General features: G+C 40.3%; 1 protein-coding gene across 1 annotated transcript; it reads left to right on the top strand.

Moving 5' to 3' along the window:
* Positions 1 to 7,203: 7,203 nt before the first annotated feature.
* UBE2A (ubiquitin conjugating enzyme E2 A) lies at positions 7,204 to 17,305 on the top strand. Its single transcript, XM_042242029.2, has 6 exons — positions 7,204 to 7,387; positions 7,509 to 7,589; positions 7,953 to 7,978; positions 14,441 to 14,530; positions 15,682 to 15,770; positions 16,017 to 17,305. Exons 1-6 carry the CDS (start codon positions 7,344 to 7,346, stop codon positions 16,143 to 16,145), a joined length of 459 nt encoding a protein of 152 aa, XP_042097963.1. The 5' UTR covers positions 7,204 to 7,343; the 3' UTR covers positions 16,146 to 17,305.
* Positions 17,306 to 18,868: the final 1,563 nt, after the last annotated feature.

Raw genomic sequence — 18,868 nt, 5'->3', positions numbered from 1 at the left:
GTGGGGTTATGATTTCTTCATGTCCTCACCAATAATCTTTTTTTATTATTATAGCCATCCTAGTGAGTGTGTGGTGGTATCTTATTGCCATTTTGATTTGCCTTTCTCTGATGGCTAATGATACTGAGCACCTTTGCATATACTTTTTTATTTACATTTAAATATCGTATTGGGAGAAATGCCTACTCCAATCCTTGCCCATTTTTAATTGGGCTATTTATTACTGTATTGTTGAATCATGAGACTTCATTATGTATTTTTGGATACTCTATGCTAATCAGGTGATTTGCAAATAGAGACATCTGAATGATCCCGTTTGCCACAGGTTTAGGGAACATCTTCCCACCCTTCCTTCCTCAACCCAGAAACTCTCCCAGAATGCTCTTTGTGGAGGACCAGAACCTGGGGCCACCCAGAATAAGGACATTTAGACAGCTTACATTGGATCATTTCAAATGACGACACCAAAATAGTGGATTTTTAACAGAGAACTTACTGAAGAAAGCAGGAGCTGGTGACCAGAAAATTGACAGAGTAGCTGGAAGAAGGGTAGTGTTCTAGATATACAAGATGTAAACCAATGGGAATTTAAAGCCATCTGCTAGCCTTCAAATGAACCTGAGTTAAAGCATAAAAGAAGTGTCAAGTCTTTAAGACTCACAGCATTTTCTCCTTAGGTCTTAGTGCAATGTCATCCCTATAAGTCTATGTTATTTAGTATTTCTTTATCTTCTACTGTGTGCAGGCAATGTGCTTAATAATACATACTGGTTGCATAGTGATCAGTTATAAATAGTCTCCCTCCCTCATGTGGCTTAGTCTAGTTCAGGGATGGGCAAAAGGCTAGAGAGTAAATAATTTAGGCTTTGAAAGCCAACAGGTAAAATCAAGAACATTATGTAGGTATTTATATCACTAGAGAAAACAAATTTTCACAAATGTTTTATCAATGGAATTCTAGTGAGAGGAATGACATTCTTTTATGAAGAGGATAATATTTCACTTAATTAGCATTCAAAGTGAGTGTTTCCTATTATCAAAATCAGTTACACTTTTTTTTTTTTTGGCCACATCTCGCAGCATGTGGGATCTCAGCTTCCAACCAGGCATGGAACTCATGCCCCCTGCAATGCAAGTGCAGAGTCCTAACTACTGGAGCACTGGGGAATTCCCTTTTATTTTTTTAATACATTTTTAAAGGTTTATAAATTGTTTCAATTTGTCAAGATTGCTAAGAATCTCATTTTTAATCTGTAATAAAAACTTACAACTTGATTTTTTCAAAAGAATCGACAAATTGCAAGCAACTGTTAATAAAGGTCTTAATAAAAAATCAGATACAGGTATTTATCTGTTAATGCTTATCTGTAGTAATGAGATTTTATGTATTTCATCTTTGAGAAAAATCTTAACACAGATAAGTACTGCCACATACTAATATCAATCCACAAGCATCTGAGTTTTAATTGAGTATATTCATCTCTTGGGGCTTCCCTGGTAGTTCAGCGGTAAAGAATCCGCCTGAAATGCAAGAGATGCAGAGATCTCTGGATTGAGAAGATCCCCTGGAGAAGGAAATGTCAGCCCACTCCAGTATTCTTGCCTGGGAAATCCCACGGACAGAGGAGCTTGCTGAGCTACAGTCCTTGGGGTTGCAAAAGAGTCGAATGCAACTTAGCAACTAAACAACAATTGATCTCTTAGATCGCACTTACAGAATTCTATCAGATTCTTCTCTTGACATTTGTGTTTTAGCATATTCTTACATTGCAGAATGATCACTTCCAATTGATGTTTAAGTGGGAGTTCCTCAAAAACACAGTTAAACTGCTTTTGAAATACAGAAATTTCCTTTGCACTCACATCAGGGTCCATAAAACACCATGGATTTTATGCTCAGAAAATATATCCACAGAAAATTCGTGTGGGAATGCAAATCTAGTCTGTATTAACTTTTAACAGCACAGGAAGTGATTAAGTAACTAGACATTACTTGTGGTTCAAAAAGTGTCAGTTGTCATTGAAATGATTTCACTGCAGCATAAATGTCACATGTAAGAAGCATTTTTGCTTTGTAATTTTAGGTTAAATTTATTAAGTAACATTATTAAGTGTCCAGCAAAAGCTAATTCCATTCAGTATTCAGTAATAGTGATTGAGGGTGGTTCTTCTGGCTCAGAAAAATTTCTCAATTCCAGCCATGAGCTATAAAAATACAAAAACAAACAGATGAAACAACAACAAAAAAATCCTTACAATCGCTAAGCTGTTGAACTGCTGTTGGTGGGTCAAGTTAGAATATTCAGCCTCTATATCTGACAAAAATTCATGAAATTGACAATATTTAGTCCACAAGAGTGAATGAAGTTCACTGTTGACACGAATGGTTGAGTAACACAAGATAGACTAAAATATTTTCCTGTGAAGTACCTATTGTTCAGTAAGATAACAAACGACTATAGGATTTAAACAACTTCCATTTTTGCAAGTTTTGTACATTTGCCCAACTAAGTCTTTTTCTCCTTCGTACATATTTGAAATACATCTTAGCAGATTCTACTTCAGATTGTATTGAACTAGTGCTTTCCTGACTTTTCTGAAAATATTCCCATCTGCAGTCATCTACAAGGCTATCTGTATTCTTGGGCTTCCCTTGTGGCTCAGCTGGTAAACAATCTGCCTGCAATACTGGAGTCCTGGGTTCAATCCCCAGGTTGGGAAGATCCCTTGGAGAAGGGAAAGGCTACCCACTCCAGTATTCTGGCCTAGAGAATTCCATGGACTATATAGTCCATGAGGTTGCAAAGAGTCAGACACAACGAGCGACTTTCACAGGCTATCCGTACAGGCCAATTCTTCCATCATTTTAAACTCAGCATTGACCCTCTGAGTAAATAACAACAATTGAGGAGTATTGTTAAGTTCTGTCAACTTATCAAGAACCAAGGGAAAACACTTGAAACCATTTGCCCTGTTTTTTAAAACTTACTATTGGTGTTGCTTCCAATGTCCTCAACCTCTGAGCCACTGTTCTTGCTGAAAGCCTAAAATAAACTTTAAAAAGTTTATTTTCCCTGGACACATTTCTTTGGCTTTTGCAATCAAACACAATTTAATTAACTCACCACCAGTAAGTAGATGGTTTTCTTTGCTTGGCTAACAATCGAACCACTCAGAAACCTACTTTGGCAGCAACCTCGTTTTCATTTTTCACTTTTGTGAAGAATTCTGCTATGATAAGATATTCTATTTTAAACTTTCTAATTTGCCTAACCATTGCTTTCCTGTGAACTGGGAACATGCTGGTGAGTACTTAGTTTGGTAATGTCGAGGTATATTGTATTCTTTTAGCCATGCTATAGCATCACTGTGTAATAAACACAGTGTTTTGACATCTACATTGATGACCAAGTCATCTACACTCCACCATGCCTTGAAAGCACAACATTTGAAATCCACTTTCTTATTTTCTTGTTTTGACATGCTAGGCATGCAGTTGTAATTTTTTTTTAATGCTGAAACATGGTGAAAGAAGTGGTTCCCAAAACACTGTTGGATTACAGCCATGTCACTGTGATTTGTAGTGGACTGACCAACAGTGGGAAGTGGTGAGGGCACCACACACACTTTCTGTCACAGCTCCTCAACTCTTTCATTGCAGCACAAAAGCAACCATAGTGAAACTTTATTTATGGACATTGACATTTGAACTTCATATCATCTTTATGTGTCATGAAATATGATTAAATACTATCCTCTGTCCATGGGATTTTTCAGGCATTGCTAACACATGCATGCATGCTCAGTCGCTCAGTCATGTCTGACTTTTTTGTGACCCCATGGACTTTAGCCCACCAGGCTCCTCTGTCCATGGGATTTTTCAGGCAAGAATACTGGAGTGGGCTGCCATTTCCTCCTGTAGAGGATCTTTCCAACTCAGGGATTGAACCTGCGTCTCCTGCATTGCAGGCAGATTCTTTACCCCTGAGCCATCAGGGAAGCCCACATCACTGACAAACTTGTCTTTAAATTGAAAAGGACTTCTAGTTTCTTGACTCCTGTTCTTGGGAGGGAAGAGGGGATGCTTGCCTGTGAAGAAGGTATTTCTTCAAGATATCAAGGTGGTAAGGAGGGTGGAAGGAAGGCTTGGCCGGCTCTGCTGTAGTTAGTACATTCCAGTCCTATAACCGTCTATGCTAGAGAACGATCTTCTGTGTGCTGCTTGCTATGACAACCCTGCTCCTGATGAGGAATGTGGGGGCACAGTATTCCTGCAATGCAATTCCACTGTGCAGTCAGGCAATGCTCTCCCCATACCCTGGTGCCCTGGGGCTCCCAGAGAGCTGCTCCTTAGCTATACAGCAAAGGAGTTTCAGAAAACAGACAAGCCCACAACACACTCACAGGCATCTCTAGCCTTCAATGAGTTTCAGACATTTATACCCAGTCCCTTATATCCAGAAACCTCCCAGACCTCACCTCCTCTCCAGTATACTATATACCATTTCTCAGTGGGATGTTTTCAGTACATCTCTCTCAGGCTCAAACACCTGTAAAAGCTGCCTCACAAGCCTGAATTCCTCATCCTCATATTTGAGGGCATTTAATCAACTTCTGTCATCCTCACTTTTCCAAGTCAAGGTCTTGTCAGTCTGCAGTAGCCTCTCTAATCTGCCCACTATCCCCAGATCCTGGTTAAGCTCCATGTCCACTTTTGTGCTGTTTAGGAACTACCTGTGTTCTTCCCTCCCTAGCCCTGCTTTCATCTTTTCTGAAGCAACACTGAAATAAACCCATTTCAGGAAGCTTGCTCTAACCCCACCAGATTGATGATTCCCCTGCTGTACAGATTCTTCAGCATCTGTGGAGTCACTTGTTTCTGCTCTGCAATTTGCTGCTACTCTGGAGGCAGAATTCTAAGATGCCACCCCCTTCCTCAAGATTTCTGGTCACTTCTTCGAGCTATTCAGTCAAATAGTAATCTGAGTTCTGCTATCAGGCAATTTTGCAGATGTAATTAAGGTGCCAAATGAGATGATTTTAAGATCAGGAGACTATCTGGGGTGGGCTTAACCTAATCAGATAAGGCCTTAAAGTGAGCTGGGCTCTTCCTAAAGAAAGAGATTCAAATTGTGAGAGGAAAAGAAATACATTTTTTAAAAGTGTGACAGGGATTTGATGGGAGAGGAATTCTCTGCTGCTGGATCTGAAGATGGAGTAGGCCACATGGCAAGGAGTGTAGGTAACGTCTAGGAACTGAGACTGGTCCCTGGCTGGCAGCCAATAAGGAAATGGGGCCTTCAGTCCTGCAACCACAGGAACTGAAGTTGGCTAACAGCTTGTGGCAATTTGTTAAACATCAATAGAAAACTAATGCACTTGCTTTCATAAATCTTGCTTTTGTTGATTCCATATGTGTGTATTAGTAGACAGCAAGCTCCTAGATGAGAGGAAAAGGAAGTTTTTAAATTTATTTTTGTATCCCCTTCCCACCACAGCCATAATGTGATGGTATATTAGGGAGATTTGCTTTAACTGATATATTAGAATTAATGGGAGATATAAATCCTTGGCCATGAGAGTACCTGTTATAAAGCAGCAGCTAGAATCATTACCATTGTCAAGTGCCTCCTGTCTCCCATTTTAGAAACAAATTCCTGCACATCTGATATCTTCTGGACATCTTCAGGTAGATGTCTCACTAGTCTCATGAACTCAGCAAGTCCCCCAATTTTCTCTCCCCGAACTGCCCTTCCCCTCTTTTCCCTAATTCAGGTAATGGTACTTCAAACTCCCAATTATCTTGGGGGTTAGAACTTGAGCCATTGTTTAGCTACACTGCACTTGGAGGCTTGTTGGGATCTTAATTCTGGGACCAGGGGTTGACCGGTGTCCCCTGCATTGGAAGCACAGAGCCCTAGCCCATGAACCACCAGGGAAGTCCCCAGAACTTGAGCCTCCGTAGACTCCTTCCTCTCTCTTGTCCCCACGTTCTGTTGGCAAGTCCTGTCTGTTTTTATTGTCATTGCCTGGTTCACTACCTCTCACCTGGAATACTTCAAGAGTCTTCTAATTGCTGTCCTGGGACCCGTCTCCAGTGAGTACAGCTCTGATCATGTTGCCTTTCTGCTCAACCAACTTCCAAGGAAGCCATCAGCTTGGCATTCAAAACTCTCCCTGAGTGAACCTAGACCTACTTTTCTCATATTTCCAAAAAATTCTTAAATGAGTATTTTGCCTACCTTCTATGTTATTTGGAGTTGACCTTTTTAAAAAACATTCTTTAAAACTGTTATTGCTTTTGCAGGTCCACATACTAACTGTGACTCTTCCCTGCAACCTACAGCTTTTTCACGTGCATCTTACCGTTCCTTTTACTTCAGACTCACTGCTCTTCCAATTCTCTGCAATCGGATATTCTCATACCCTTGGACTCTTCTGAACATATAGTAGCCACTTGGCTTGTTGAACTGTCAAGGGGAAATGTGGTTCCAGAGCCAAATTGTGAGTGCCCAAAGCTAAAGCCTCATTCTGCTTGCCTCCAGCTCTCATTCCCTCCCCCAGGACACACATCACCATTTCATTCTGCTTTGGGGGTGATCATCGGCCTAAATGTTGGGGCCCGCACATTCATCCCATAGAGAAGGGACCCTCGACCTCACCATCGAGGTCGATTTACTCTTTGGATGTTCAGTGATTTTGACCAGTCACACAGCTTCCTCCCCAGTTTCCCGTGTCCGTAGGAGGTGTACCCCCTAGATTTCTGGCTTTAGGAGAACTGGTTTCGCCTTCATCCACTCTGTCCTCATTGAGATTGAGACTTCATCCTTCTCCCCCTCAGCCACTGTGCGCACTTTAATAAGTGATCTGATCTCAAAAAAAAAAAAAAAAAAGAAGAAGAAGAAAAAGGAAAAGTAGAAAAAAAGCTTCCCACGGTTCGTCTTAGAATTGGCAAGTGAAGGTGGACCGATTCCACCACCCGATCCTATTGAGTTCCCGGCAATTACATGAGGCCCGCAGCTTGCTTCTCACCCTCGCTCCCCCCGTCCCTCAGGGGTTTAATGACCTAAGCAACTTTCCTCCCCCCCCCCACCCCTGTCCCGTCTTGGTACGGTCTGTCCGGCGTTTGGCGTTCCACCCCCGTCGTTTCCTTCCAGGTTGGTTCAGCCCCGGTCTACTCTGGGGTGGTGCTAAGCCGGCGCCAGATCGACCCTCGACTTAGGAGAGGCAGTGCGGTTCCTCTAGGCGGTTCTCCGTTGGTTCCTCCGGCTTCCTCAGCCTCCTCACCACCCGCGGGGACCCGAGAGCTCGGTGTATGCCCCACCCCTGACCCCGCTAGAGACATGTCCACCCCGGCTCGGCGGCGTCTCATGAGGGACTTCAAGAGGTAACCCGCCCGGGACTCTAGGGGCCGGGGGCTGCCGCCGGGGTACAGGGCGGGGCCGGCAGCGGGCCGGGCGGGCGGCGGGTTCAGGATAGCGGGAGGTTCCTGTGGTGTTTCCCTGTAGGTTACAGGAGGATCCTCCTGCCGGAGTCAGCGGGGCTCCGTCCGAGAACAACATCATGGTTTGGAACGCGGTCATTTTTGGGTGAGTCTGCGTTCCGGATGGTGGTGAGGGCCGGGGGACCCGTGTGCCCTCTGGGACCCACCCGGTGCGGAGGCGGGGACTGAGAGAGAAGGTTTGGGGCTCGTTGGGCCTAGGCGCCTCCCCGGAGCCTGTGCCTCGATTAGCTCGGTTCGCGCTGCCAGGGGAACCGTTTGGGGTTCGGAGGGGGGCGGGGCGGGGAGCGGTGGCGCTTCGGCCTGCCTGGGGTTTCTGAGCCCCAAAGCTCTATTGGTCGTGGCTTTGCAACCCGGGAAGCGGTGGTTTACCAGAGGTGGGGCGAACAGATGAACCGGGGAGAGAGGAGCCCCTGATGTGGGAACTGACTTGTTTCTCTCTGTGTTGTAGGCCTGAAGGGACCCCGTTTGAGGATGGTAAGAGAGTTTCTTTACCCACCTTTTGGGACCCTGATCTTCTGGGGAAAGTGTTTCCCAGTCAGCCTGGAAGTGCCTCCTACTTAATAACCCGCTTCTCCCTAGCCTTTGCCTGCTAAAGACTTGAGAGGAGTCCAGTCTGTGGCAGGTTGTTCTGGCTATTGTCCGCTTGACTAGAACTGCTGCTTAAAAAAATCTGAGTAAGGCAGTCACTTTTTAAAAGGAGCATAATACCACTGATGTTAAGGGTTTGTGAGGTTTGGGTTGTGATCTTGCTAAATTCAGGACCACCACCCCCTCCATCAGGATCAACCCAACCACTTGCTGATCAACTCGGAGACCCCAGGGACTGTCTGGTTCAGAATTCTGTCACAAGGGTGGGAACTGTGTTCAGCAGGTGCCTCATGTGTGGTGTTGGATGTTGAATGGATGCAGGAATCCCTTGCACACAACTGTCTGGTTTCTATAATCTGACATTGAGTGCTTTTCAGCCTCACTGCTTTAAAGTGGTCTTTAATGGCACCTTCAATAGCCAGTTCCTTGTTTCTTATTTTTAAATGAGTTTTCAGCGTGTGCTTTTATCAAGACTTTATGATCAGTAATCTCAAGGCAGTTTCACAATTGAGGGGAGCCTTAAAGTACTCTCTTACCAGTGTCCAACCTACTTCAAGATACTACACGTACTTACAGGTACATGATTTTTAGGTTTAGGTTTGACTTTTAAAAACACACTAAGTTGCTTTTTAAGGACTTTTTAAAGCTTCTTGTTTTGATATAATTATAGATTTGTGTGGAATTGTAATAAATAATAATACAGAGAGACCTTGTGTACCCTTCACCTGTTCCCCCCTCTCCCCTGGTAACATCTGGAATGACTGTGCACAACCAGGAAATTGACATAGATATAGTTTTATGTGCACTCAAATGTGTGTGTATGTGTGTGTATAGTTAATTGCTTTTGAAAGCTTAATGCATTTAAAAAGATGATTAAAAGTATTTGAACTACTGATTGACATCTTTAATATTTGAGGTATTTTTAAACAGAAAAGGGTCTTTCTGTTATTTATTTTCTTCTCAATGCCTTATATTCCTTTGGTCATATAGCCTTTGAGAGAAATCTGCACACATATGCACACACATATGCATACACCTCCATTTGAAGGTGGCAACAAAAGCATTTCTACAAACTACTCAGTACAAGCAAAGTTGCCAAGTCAGATTGCCTTTGGATGTTACCAACCACAGCATGTTGTGAGGTAAATGAATACAAACCAATTCTAGGATTCGTCTCAAACACTCAGATTTCCCTAGCAGATTGTAAACAGTAATCTAGGTGGTTTGTTTCTTCTCTGCCTTCACCTCCTGGGTAAATATCACTGTTCTTCAGTGCTTTGATAAAAAGAAATGACAGCAAGGGAGTATGATCCTGAAGGCATACTACTTTGGTGTGTGAGGTAAATCATTTGAACTGATTCTGATCCATAGCAGAAGCTAGCTAGGCTTAGTTTTCCTCCATTAGATCGGTTGCTGGTTCTTCATACTTAAGCTTTATGTGCAGATTAGCTGTGTATTTGCTTTAGCTCCAGCAAAGCAAATTATTTTCATTGGCTTCTTTTTTCCTCCTGATTTTTATTCGGACTGCTTTATGCTGGGCGCAACTTTATTAATAGTACATCGCTTTGCTAGGGGTTGGCAACTTAAATATTTCAAGGGTGCTTCTCTCGCTTTAAGTGGTATGAATTGGAGAAGTACTTATGGAATCCATTATCTACCTGGACCTTCCCCCTTGACATTACTGGTTCTATTTTTGATGATGTGTCTCTCCACCCTGACATTACTGAAAGGAATTACTCAGGCTGAATGACAGTACCCTTTTCTGATTCATTCTTTTGAGCAGTCTGCTATCCATGAATGCTTCCTCAGGTGTCTCAAACACTAACCAAGGTTACAAGAATTTTTTTGACCATTTAAAAATACTTGTTATTTATAGCTAGGAAATTTACTGGAAAGGCCCGATTAGGAACAAGTGGCATAGTTGATTTTGCTGTTGTCAATGTATGATATAAATCAACAGCTTCAGAACTACTTTTGCTAATTCCTTGTAACTATCTGGAGCAGACGTTTTCAGAACAGTTGCTGCTGCTATCACTTCAGTCGTATCCGACTCTGTGTAACCCCATAGATGGCAGCCCACCAGGCTCCCCCGTTCCTGGGATTCTCCAGGCAAGAACACTGGAGTGGGTTGCCATTTCCTTCTCCAATGCATGAAAGTGAAAAGTGAAAGTGAAGTTGCTCAGTTGTGTCCTACCCTCAGCGACCCCATGGACTGCAGCCTTCCAGGCTCCTCTGTCCATGGGATTTTCCAGGTAAGAGTACTGGAGTGGGGTGTCATTGCCTTCTCCATCCAGAACAGCTAGGTCCTAGTTAAAGAGCTGAACTTTTAAAAATAGGAACTGTTCAAGGTATTTTGATTTAACTTCACACACTTGAAGTAAGAGGGCTATGTTCCCAAGGGCTTACACTACCAAACAAAACATTGGGTGTAAATTCATCCTTATAAAATATCTTGGCATGTATGCTGAATATGAAGGTTAAGAAACAATATATTTTCCACCACGTCATCTGAAAATTGTTAATAGAAACAGTAAGATACTAGTATTTGATTTTTACAGTGGATGTATTCTTAAGAATTTGGTGTCTTTTTTTTAATGAATCACTTAAAAGTCCACAAGGGGTGTTCTTAAGGTACATAAATCCTGTAATGAAGGTTGGTTATTATCTTATAAGTCAGACTTTTTCAATCATCAAAAAAATTTAAGTATATGTGCTTTGCTTCCTCAAGGGTCACAGACTGGTGGTTAAATGGCAAAAAACACCTACAGAGGTGCTTTCTTTGGCCAGTACAATATTTTCAAAAGTTGAATTTGTGACTATTTTTAGGCAGAACATACACTAGCCAAATCACTCCCTATTGCTCTACACCAGCGGTTTAACACATTTATATAATTGTCCAGGTCCTTAGGTATAGATGGATTAATTCCTACTTTCCTTACAATGTTGTGGCCTCCTCAGGAAGATAAAAAATCAGTACAGATTGTATACAACAATGGTGAGGCTTAAGTTTTCAATTATTTTAAAGCCTAGCCTCCCAAATATTCAGAGGATAAGCTTAGGCTCAATTGCATAACATTAATTCTAGGATTTTAAATATCCTTAATGTTCATTTTGGATCTCAGAAATTGCATTGAAAGTTGTACTGAAGAGGTTCTTATTGTTTAATGCAGCTAAAAGTATGAAGAAAGAAAGAAAGAAAAAGTAGCTCAGTCGTGTCTGACACTTTGCAACCCCGTGGACTGTAGCCCACCAGGCTCCTCCGTCCATGGGATTCTCCAGGCAGGAATACTGGAGTGGGTTGCCATTTCCTTCTCCAGGGGATCTTCCTGACCCAGAGATCGAACCTGGGTCTCCCATGTTGCAGGCAGACACTTTAATCTCTGAGCCACCAGGGAAGCCCTAAAAGTATGAAACATCCCTTTAAATGTGTACTTTGAGTAAGATGTGGGTAAGTCCTACTAATTTATATTCATATTGACATAAGCAGGTGGTTTCACTTCTCAAGATATCAAGTAAGCTGTTCTAAAAGACTTGATTAACTTCTTGGGTAGCTAGGTAACCACCTTGTTGAACTTCTCAGCAAGCAGTAGGCAGAAAGCTCAAGTCAAGGGTTTTGCAAACCACCAGCGTACGTTCTCAACTTGCGTTTCACTGTGAGTGTTTGATATAGGCCAGAAAGAAAGTACTGTCTAGTATTTGAATTCATTAATTGTATTTTTCTTCCTGATAATAGTTTGGATTTTGGGGTTTTGCCTACTTCAACTGGGTCTAGAGATGTGAAACTGTAGAATTATTGTAACTAAAGTATTTATGAAGCACTTGTTTTATATCACTGTTCATCTTTCTCTCTTTTAAACCTCACAACAATGTTATGTAGTGGGTATTATTATTAACCCATTTTAATAATAATAATAATTAATATTTAATAATTTAATTTATTAATGGGTTAATAATACAGATGAGGAACTTGAGGTATAGTCAAGTTAAGCAGCTTCCCCCAAGGTTTCATAACGAGCAAGTCGCAAAGCAAGGCTTTGAACCCAGATCTGAGTGCAAAGCTTCTGCTTTGCCCCACTATTTATACTTTTGCTGGCCTTCTGTGTGGCTTTACCACCTTTAAGTACCATATTTAATGATCATTTTAATTTAAAGTACCTGGGAGCTCTGCATACTATTAAATCTGCCCAATTTTAGAGCAATTTCTTGATGATAAATCTCCAAGCTATAATTTAAGTGTATATCAACACTGAGCCAAATGTGTTTATACTTCAGATACATAAGGAAGCGCAAAGTTTCGAACTAACACTCATTCCTGCTTCTTCTTGCATATTGTAATATTAGTAGAACTGAAAAAGAAAGAACTGTGCTTTCTCCCTCAAAAATAGGAAGAGTTATGACCAGGTGGTGATAAAGGTGAGGTGTGTTCTGATGGACTATAGCATGTTTATCCATTTCCAAATACTATACTGTTTGTCCTTCGGAGAAGGCAGTGGCACCCCACTCCAGTACTCCTGCCTGGAAAATCCCATGAACGGAGGAGCCTGGAAGGCTGTAGTCCATGGGGTCGATGAGGGTCTGACACAACAGAGCAACTTCACTTTCACTTTTCACTTTCATGCATTGGAGAAGGAAATGGCAACCCACTCCATTGTTCTTGCCTGGAGAATCCCAGGGACGGGGGAGCCTGGTGGGCTGCCGTCTATGGGGTCGCACAGAGTCGGACACGACTGAAGTGACTTAGCAGCAGCATACTGTTTGTCCTTAGTTATAATTCATAGTAGCTTTAGATCTGACTTTAAATTTTAGGGAGTAAAAATAGTTTGAGGAGTATGTCTCCGTATGTTGCATTTTACATTATGCTGAAACTTTGGGACGCATGTTCATACCAAGGGCACCTTTGTTAGCAAATTGTTTACTGTCAGTTTGCTGGTAGAAAACACACATTTTGGTATTGTTATATGTAACATCTAGGAGTAAAATGACTGATCTTTTTTCTTAAGTGGAAAGGTGGAATGGAAGCAAGGAAGAAATAAATTGCCAACTCTGAAGGAACCAGTAACACATTATAATCTTACCTGAAATGTGTTCTATTGTATTAGAATCAGTGATGTATTAAATGGACCAGAGTAATATAGTGGAACATGCATCAACTTATACCAGATAGTAACTGTTTCCTTAAGATTACTTGAAGAAATTTCAGTCAGGAAAAAACAGTTGCCCAGTTGTTTTCTTGAATTTATTAAAACCAATTAAAAATAACATCTTGAAGGGAATAATCTCCCCAAATCACAACTTCCAACAATTCTTGTTTTTTTTTTAGCTGTGCCTCATGGCATGTAGGATCTTAGTTCCCCAGCCAGGGAATGAACCCACATCCCCTGCTCCCCTGCAGTGGAAGCATGGAGTCTTAACCACTGGACCGCCAGGGAAGTCCCCCAACAATTCTTGAATTAGATCCAGCTTGTGTCCATTTCTTATAAGTTTCTAACCCAGTATGTTTTAGGGCCTCCCATGACCTTAGTTGACACATATTCAAGAAAAATAATTTGTTTCAATGGTAGCGTAAACAAACATCATTAGAAAGAAATTTACTGGAGACATGAATGCAATCTAATGTGATTTTAAAATTATTTCTGCCATTAATTCCCTCCATTAGTGTGAATTATTGAGTTGGTTTTATAGTTAAGTACCTTGTGAGTCATACTTAAGGGTTTTTAAGAGAGACTGTGAAGTTTTTTCTGGCTTACATTCAATTATGTTTTCATTATAGAGTTGCTATTACATGAAAAGGAGCCAGGGAACACTTTTATACTTATTTCCTGCTGTTTTAAAAATAATTTGATTGTTGATTTGTATTTCTAGCATTGGTTTTTGAACCTTTGTGCTCATTCTTTCTAGTCCATTTAAAAATCACTGGAGAAAAAAAAATCACTGGAGAGTTTTAAGATGACAGCTGATGAAAATTGGACTTTATTAAGGTCTTTCAGTCTTCTAAAGGAGGAAGGCCAAATTTTGGCTGTAGTTGCTTGTCATTTTAAGGATGTCTTCAAAATATACAGGGGCTAAAGTTATCCCGCAGGCAGTAATTTTGAGTTTAAGATAGCTGTATTTAAGTTTGGGGGAGAATAATGGAAAAACAAAAAATGAATCACCTTTGAGCGGTGGTTCTCACACTGTTCATTTTTCGGGCCGTTCCTAGAGCTGTACCTCTTACCTGGTCTCTTTCCTACTCTATATCTTTGCATTATTTCATATAATACTTGAAAAACAAGTCATGTAGCATTAAAAACAAAGTACTACTGAACAAAATGATAAATGTTTTCTTAACCCTTGCTTTTCTAATTACAGGAACCTTTAAGCTTACAATAGAATTCACTGAGGAATACCCAAATAAGCCACCGACGGTTAGATTTGTCTCTAAGATGTTCCATCCAAATGGCAAGTATCACTTTTGAATAGAGTATTCTCAACTGCTGTACTGTTTATTTGGGGAAGTATTCCCCATTTCCTGTTTATTTGTCTGTAGTACCTGAGTATTTGTGTAGGCATCTCGCTGTTTTCTGAAAGCTGGTCTTGTTCATGGTGGCCTATTGCTGTCTTGGTTTAGGTCCTAGAAGGGACACTGCCTTTGTCTGGAATCTGAGAGCCTTCTGGTTTTGATGATTTTATAATTTACTTAATAAACAAAAATAAAGGTGTCCTTGAGGTTTCCTTTTAATGTAAGGCCAGATTTGGGTAGTTTTGTGTTGTAATTATATTCACTAGCATTTAAAACAACCGTTTTCAGCTTTGGATGCATATCAGAATTAGCATGGAACATTTAAAAGCTATGGATGCCCTGGCCTCACTCCAGACCTGCTGAATATCAGATTCTGTGGTTGAGGTTCAGGTATACAGTATATTAGAAAAGTACCCGGAGAAGGCAATGGCACCCCACTCCAGTACTCTTGCCTGGAAAATCCCATGAACAGAGGAGCCTGGTAGGCTGCAGTCCATGGTGTCGCTAAGAGTTGGACATGACTGAAGCGACTTAGCAGCAGCAGCAGCAGAAAAGTACCACAGGTGATTCGTACTTAGTACTTAGTACTTAGTACTTCACTTTTTTTCCCTTCCTAGTAGCAAGCCTAGAACAACTTGCCTTTTATTCAGGTTAATATTCCAGGGCATCAGATATTTTTATCTTCATGCCAAAACGAAACTTTGGGAACTCTGAGCTATCTTTTGTTATTTCAGAGAAGAGGTAGTGTTTAGAAATTTGATGGAATGAATTTCCCATAAGTCTGTGGATGACTAGGAACCCTGTTTAAAAAATATGTGTGGTTTCCTGGATAACAGGACAGTCTTTTCAGAATAACAAACATTAAGTATCTTCCAGTTTTACACAAATGATATTTGACATTCTCTGATCATCCCAGTTGTTTCACTAGTAGTGATTATGACACTTCTTTTAGAAATATAACTGAGAAGCAGCTTAGGAATCTTTTTAAACCTCAAAAGCAAAGTATTCTTGACTCTTATTTGTCTTGACTATGATGTTAAAACCTTAATGGTTTTGTTATGTTTAACATAACCTACTTCTATGCTCTTAGTCTATGCAGATGGTAGCATATGTCTGGACATACTTCAGAACCGTTGGAGTCCAACCTATGATGTGTCTTCCATTTTAACATCCATACAGGTGAATTTTCCTTAATGTGACTATCCTTTGATACATTTATATTAGCAATTGTTTTTTGAAAGTCATAGTTAAGTAAAAAGTAGGTCATTAAGACCTAAGCCACCAGAAAACATATTTGCCTAGCTATAGCAGACTAATGTAACTGAAGATTATTATGCTGAGAGCAAATTTAGCTGCTACCTAGGATAATTCAAGTGATTATATCTAGGCACTGAGGAACTGACTTGTTACAAATTGTCTCTATAGTCTCTACTGGATGAACCCAATCCCAATAGTCCAGCAAATAGCCAGGCTGCTCAGCTGTACCAGGAGAACAAGCGGGAGTATGAAAAACGTGTTTCTGCGATAGTAGAACAGAGCTGGCGTGACTGTTGACCTGGGTGGAAGAAAAGCAGCAGCAGTCATAAGGAAAATATGTATTGATGTGTTTGTCATCTTCTTGTTCTTCAGTGTCATTACATTTACTTTATTAAAAGCAAAATAGCTATTGTGCCGTTTCCATTGTCTCTTGCCAAGCTTTTCCTATCCCTTCTACCCTCTCCTTAAACATCAGAGAACACCCTCTATGAGATCAAATGTACTGTACCTGGGTTACGTGCAAAAATTACTAATGCTTACTTTCCCTTCTCTTGTATCTTATTTCCAGTTTTAGGGCAGTTTTGTGTTACTGTACTTTACACTAAGCTTTTAAAATTGTTTTACAAGTGGTGCTTATGCATAGCTTGATGACCAGAATGTTGTTTTTAACAAAATGATTGCTGAAGCCTTCACCCTGGCTGGTCCTTCACTTGTGTTAGATTTAGAAATGAAGTTTGGGAATATCGCATGTAGAAAACGGAAACAAATCCTTGTAAACACCCACTTTGAAAGAGCAGTGGAAGCTTAAAAGGCTACGATACTAAGATTTAATCAATCTGAACTATTTTTTACTGTAGGAAGGAGAATGTTAAAGATTTGGCCAAAGGAGTGCCACAGTCATGTAACTCACACATTCTCTCCTTGCAAGATATTCACTGGACACACCCAAGCTAAGTTTCCGAATACTGCAGTCTTCTGGATTTTCACTTTCTAAAGAGGTGTGGGAGCAGAGGAATGGAAACAATCATTAGTTTTTAATTAAGCTAGGAAGGCTGGAGAAACTTTAATCTTTTTAAAGGAGCTGTTCTGCCCTATGTAAACAAATTTATAATCCCACATTGTTTTTCTTTTAATTAACCCAAGGAAGGGAACATATCTATGGCAAACTATTTTCCACTCAAATCCTCAGTTAATGCTGCATGCTTTAGTTTCTCCTTCCCCTTTCAGTATTATAAGAACATTAAAATCAATGTTTGCAGTCTTTTCTTTGAATATTTATAGTTTTAGACAGACAGTACCTTTAAGTAGCAGTGTGGGACAAGGCTTGTAAATGTTTGGTCTGATGTTCCATTGACACCTTTTGTGCATTTATCACTCTTTTAAATCTAACTTTGCATAAGTAACCCATGTAAAAAATGTACATTTTTCAAAACTTGTAAATAAAAATAACCTTAAAATTTTGTAGTCAAAGTATAATTATGTTTTAGCTGAGTATGAATATAGATCCTGGGAGAGGGAAAAGAGAAGATATTGCTGGAGAGGACCTTTATTCTTTTCAGTCTTAAGTATTTTATGCTTCTTAAAACAGTCTAACAGAATGTGAAACTATTCAAACAAAGTTATTTCAGCATATATTGTAGGCAGTTAAGGGAATGAAACTGCTAAGTGGGGAGAATTAACCTGGAGGTTTACCATCATCCTTAGAGACAAAGGTCTAACATTGATCCTGACATTCTACCTCTTAAAAAAAAAAGCCTTAGCTTAAAAAACAAACTACTATAAAATGGTATTTTAAGTCTCGAGTAAAGTTTGGGAATACAGGTATCCTCAGTGTTAACCTTGTTTAAACAAAACTTTCTTCCAAGGAGCAACCTAGTTCATTTTATAGAGACAAGGACAATGACTCTGGAAATTCACTTAACTTGGTGGGAGGGGTGGTGATAAATGAAATTTAAGTCCTTCTGGTGTATTTAAAGGAGCTTCAACGTGAGGGAGCCCATCCTACACTGAACACAAACTGGTTAGATTCACCTGGGAACAACATCTTTAGTAAGTTCATTTCTGCTTCTAAGTAGAATGACATTAAATTAGTCTTTATTTGGCAGATTAGTTTTACATAAATTTCTTCATCCTACTGTGGCTGGGTTTTTCTTTTGGCTGTGCCACACGGCTTCTGGGAGCTTAGATCCCTAACCAGGGACTGAACACGGGCCATGGCAATGAAAGCGCCAAGTCTTAATCACTGGACCATGAGGGAATTCCTGTGGTTGAGTATCTTGAATATTGACACTGTTACTCATACTTGAAAAAATTAAGGTGAGATTGGGAATATGCACGTTTATTATTTTTTTCTTTCGTATACCTCCTGAGAAACATTATTCCCAGTATCTTTCATGGGATAATCCTTTTAAAATCTTACAACAGCGTCAACAAACTGACTTCCCCAAAGCATCATATCCATGGTCAAAGGCACCACGAATCATTCATTTCAAAGTTTAATGCAGATTTGCCTTTTTTCTTTACAGTTTTTTTTTAAACGCCACAGGCTAACAACGCCATACACTAATTTATAACAGTCAAGTTTAAAACACATATGTGAGGTCACCTTTCAAATGGCAGACTGAACTTGAATCTTCAATTCTGCACCTGCTGGTATGGCAAAGGGGGTATGATGAAGAGCTAGAGTTGTAATTAAGAGTCCTTTATTTAGGACCCATCTCCAGCTTCAAGAGTTACTCATAGCACAGTGAATAGTGTACTGTATACTATTTTTAAAAGAATCCCAACAATGCATGAAATTTCCATTTATTTTGTAATCAAAGGGGAGGGAAAAAATCTAAAAGATCTGTGAGCCTTAATGCTATATATATGTAACTGAAAGCAGAGTTAGTTCCTCAGTATAATTTATTCAAACAAAACTTAAAGCTGCTCATGTACCTGTGCAGGTTTTATAGCAAGGTTACAGTACTGAGTTAAAATAACTGCTGTCTCATGTCTCAAAGAAAGGGAAAATACAAGAA

This window comes from Ovis aries, chromosome X, assembly GCF_016772045.2.
Source record: "Ovis aries strain OAR_USU_Benz2616 breed Rambouillet chromosome X, ARS-UI_Ramb_v3.0, whole genome shotgun sequence".
Taxonomy (NCBI): Eukaryota; Metazoa; Chordata; class Mammalia; order Artiodactyla; family Bovidae; genus Ovis; species Ovis aries.
This window is presented reverse-complemented; position numbering and strand designations above follow the sequence as displayed.

Bases quoted from the DNA above. Each gene is read 5' to 3' on its own strand.
- UBE2A (XM_042242029.2), top strand. From the start codon at position 7,344: ATGTCCACCCCGGCTCGGCGGCGTCTCATGAGGGACTTCAAGAG. The intron at 7,388-7,508 runs GTAACCCGCCCG...GTTTCCCTGTAG, and splicing joins CTCATGAGGGACTTCAAGAG to GTTACAGGAGGATCCTCCTG. The intron at 15,771-16,016 runs GTGAATTTTCCT...TTGTCTCTATAG, and splicing joins CCATTTTAACATCCATACAG to TCTCTACTGGATGAACCCAA.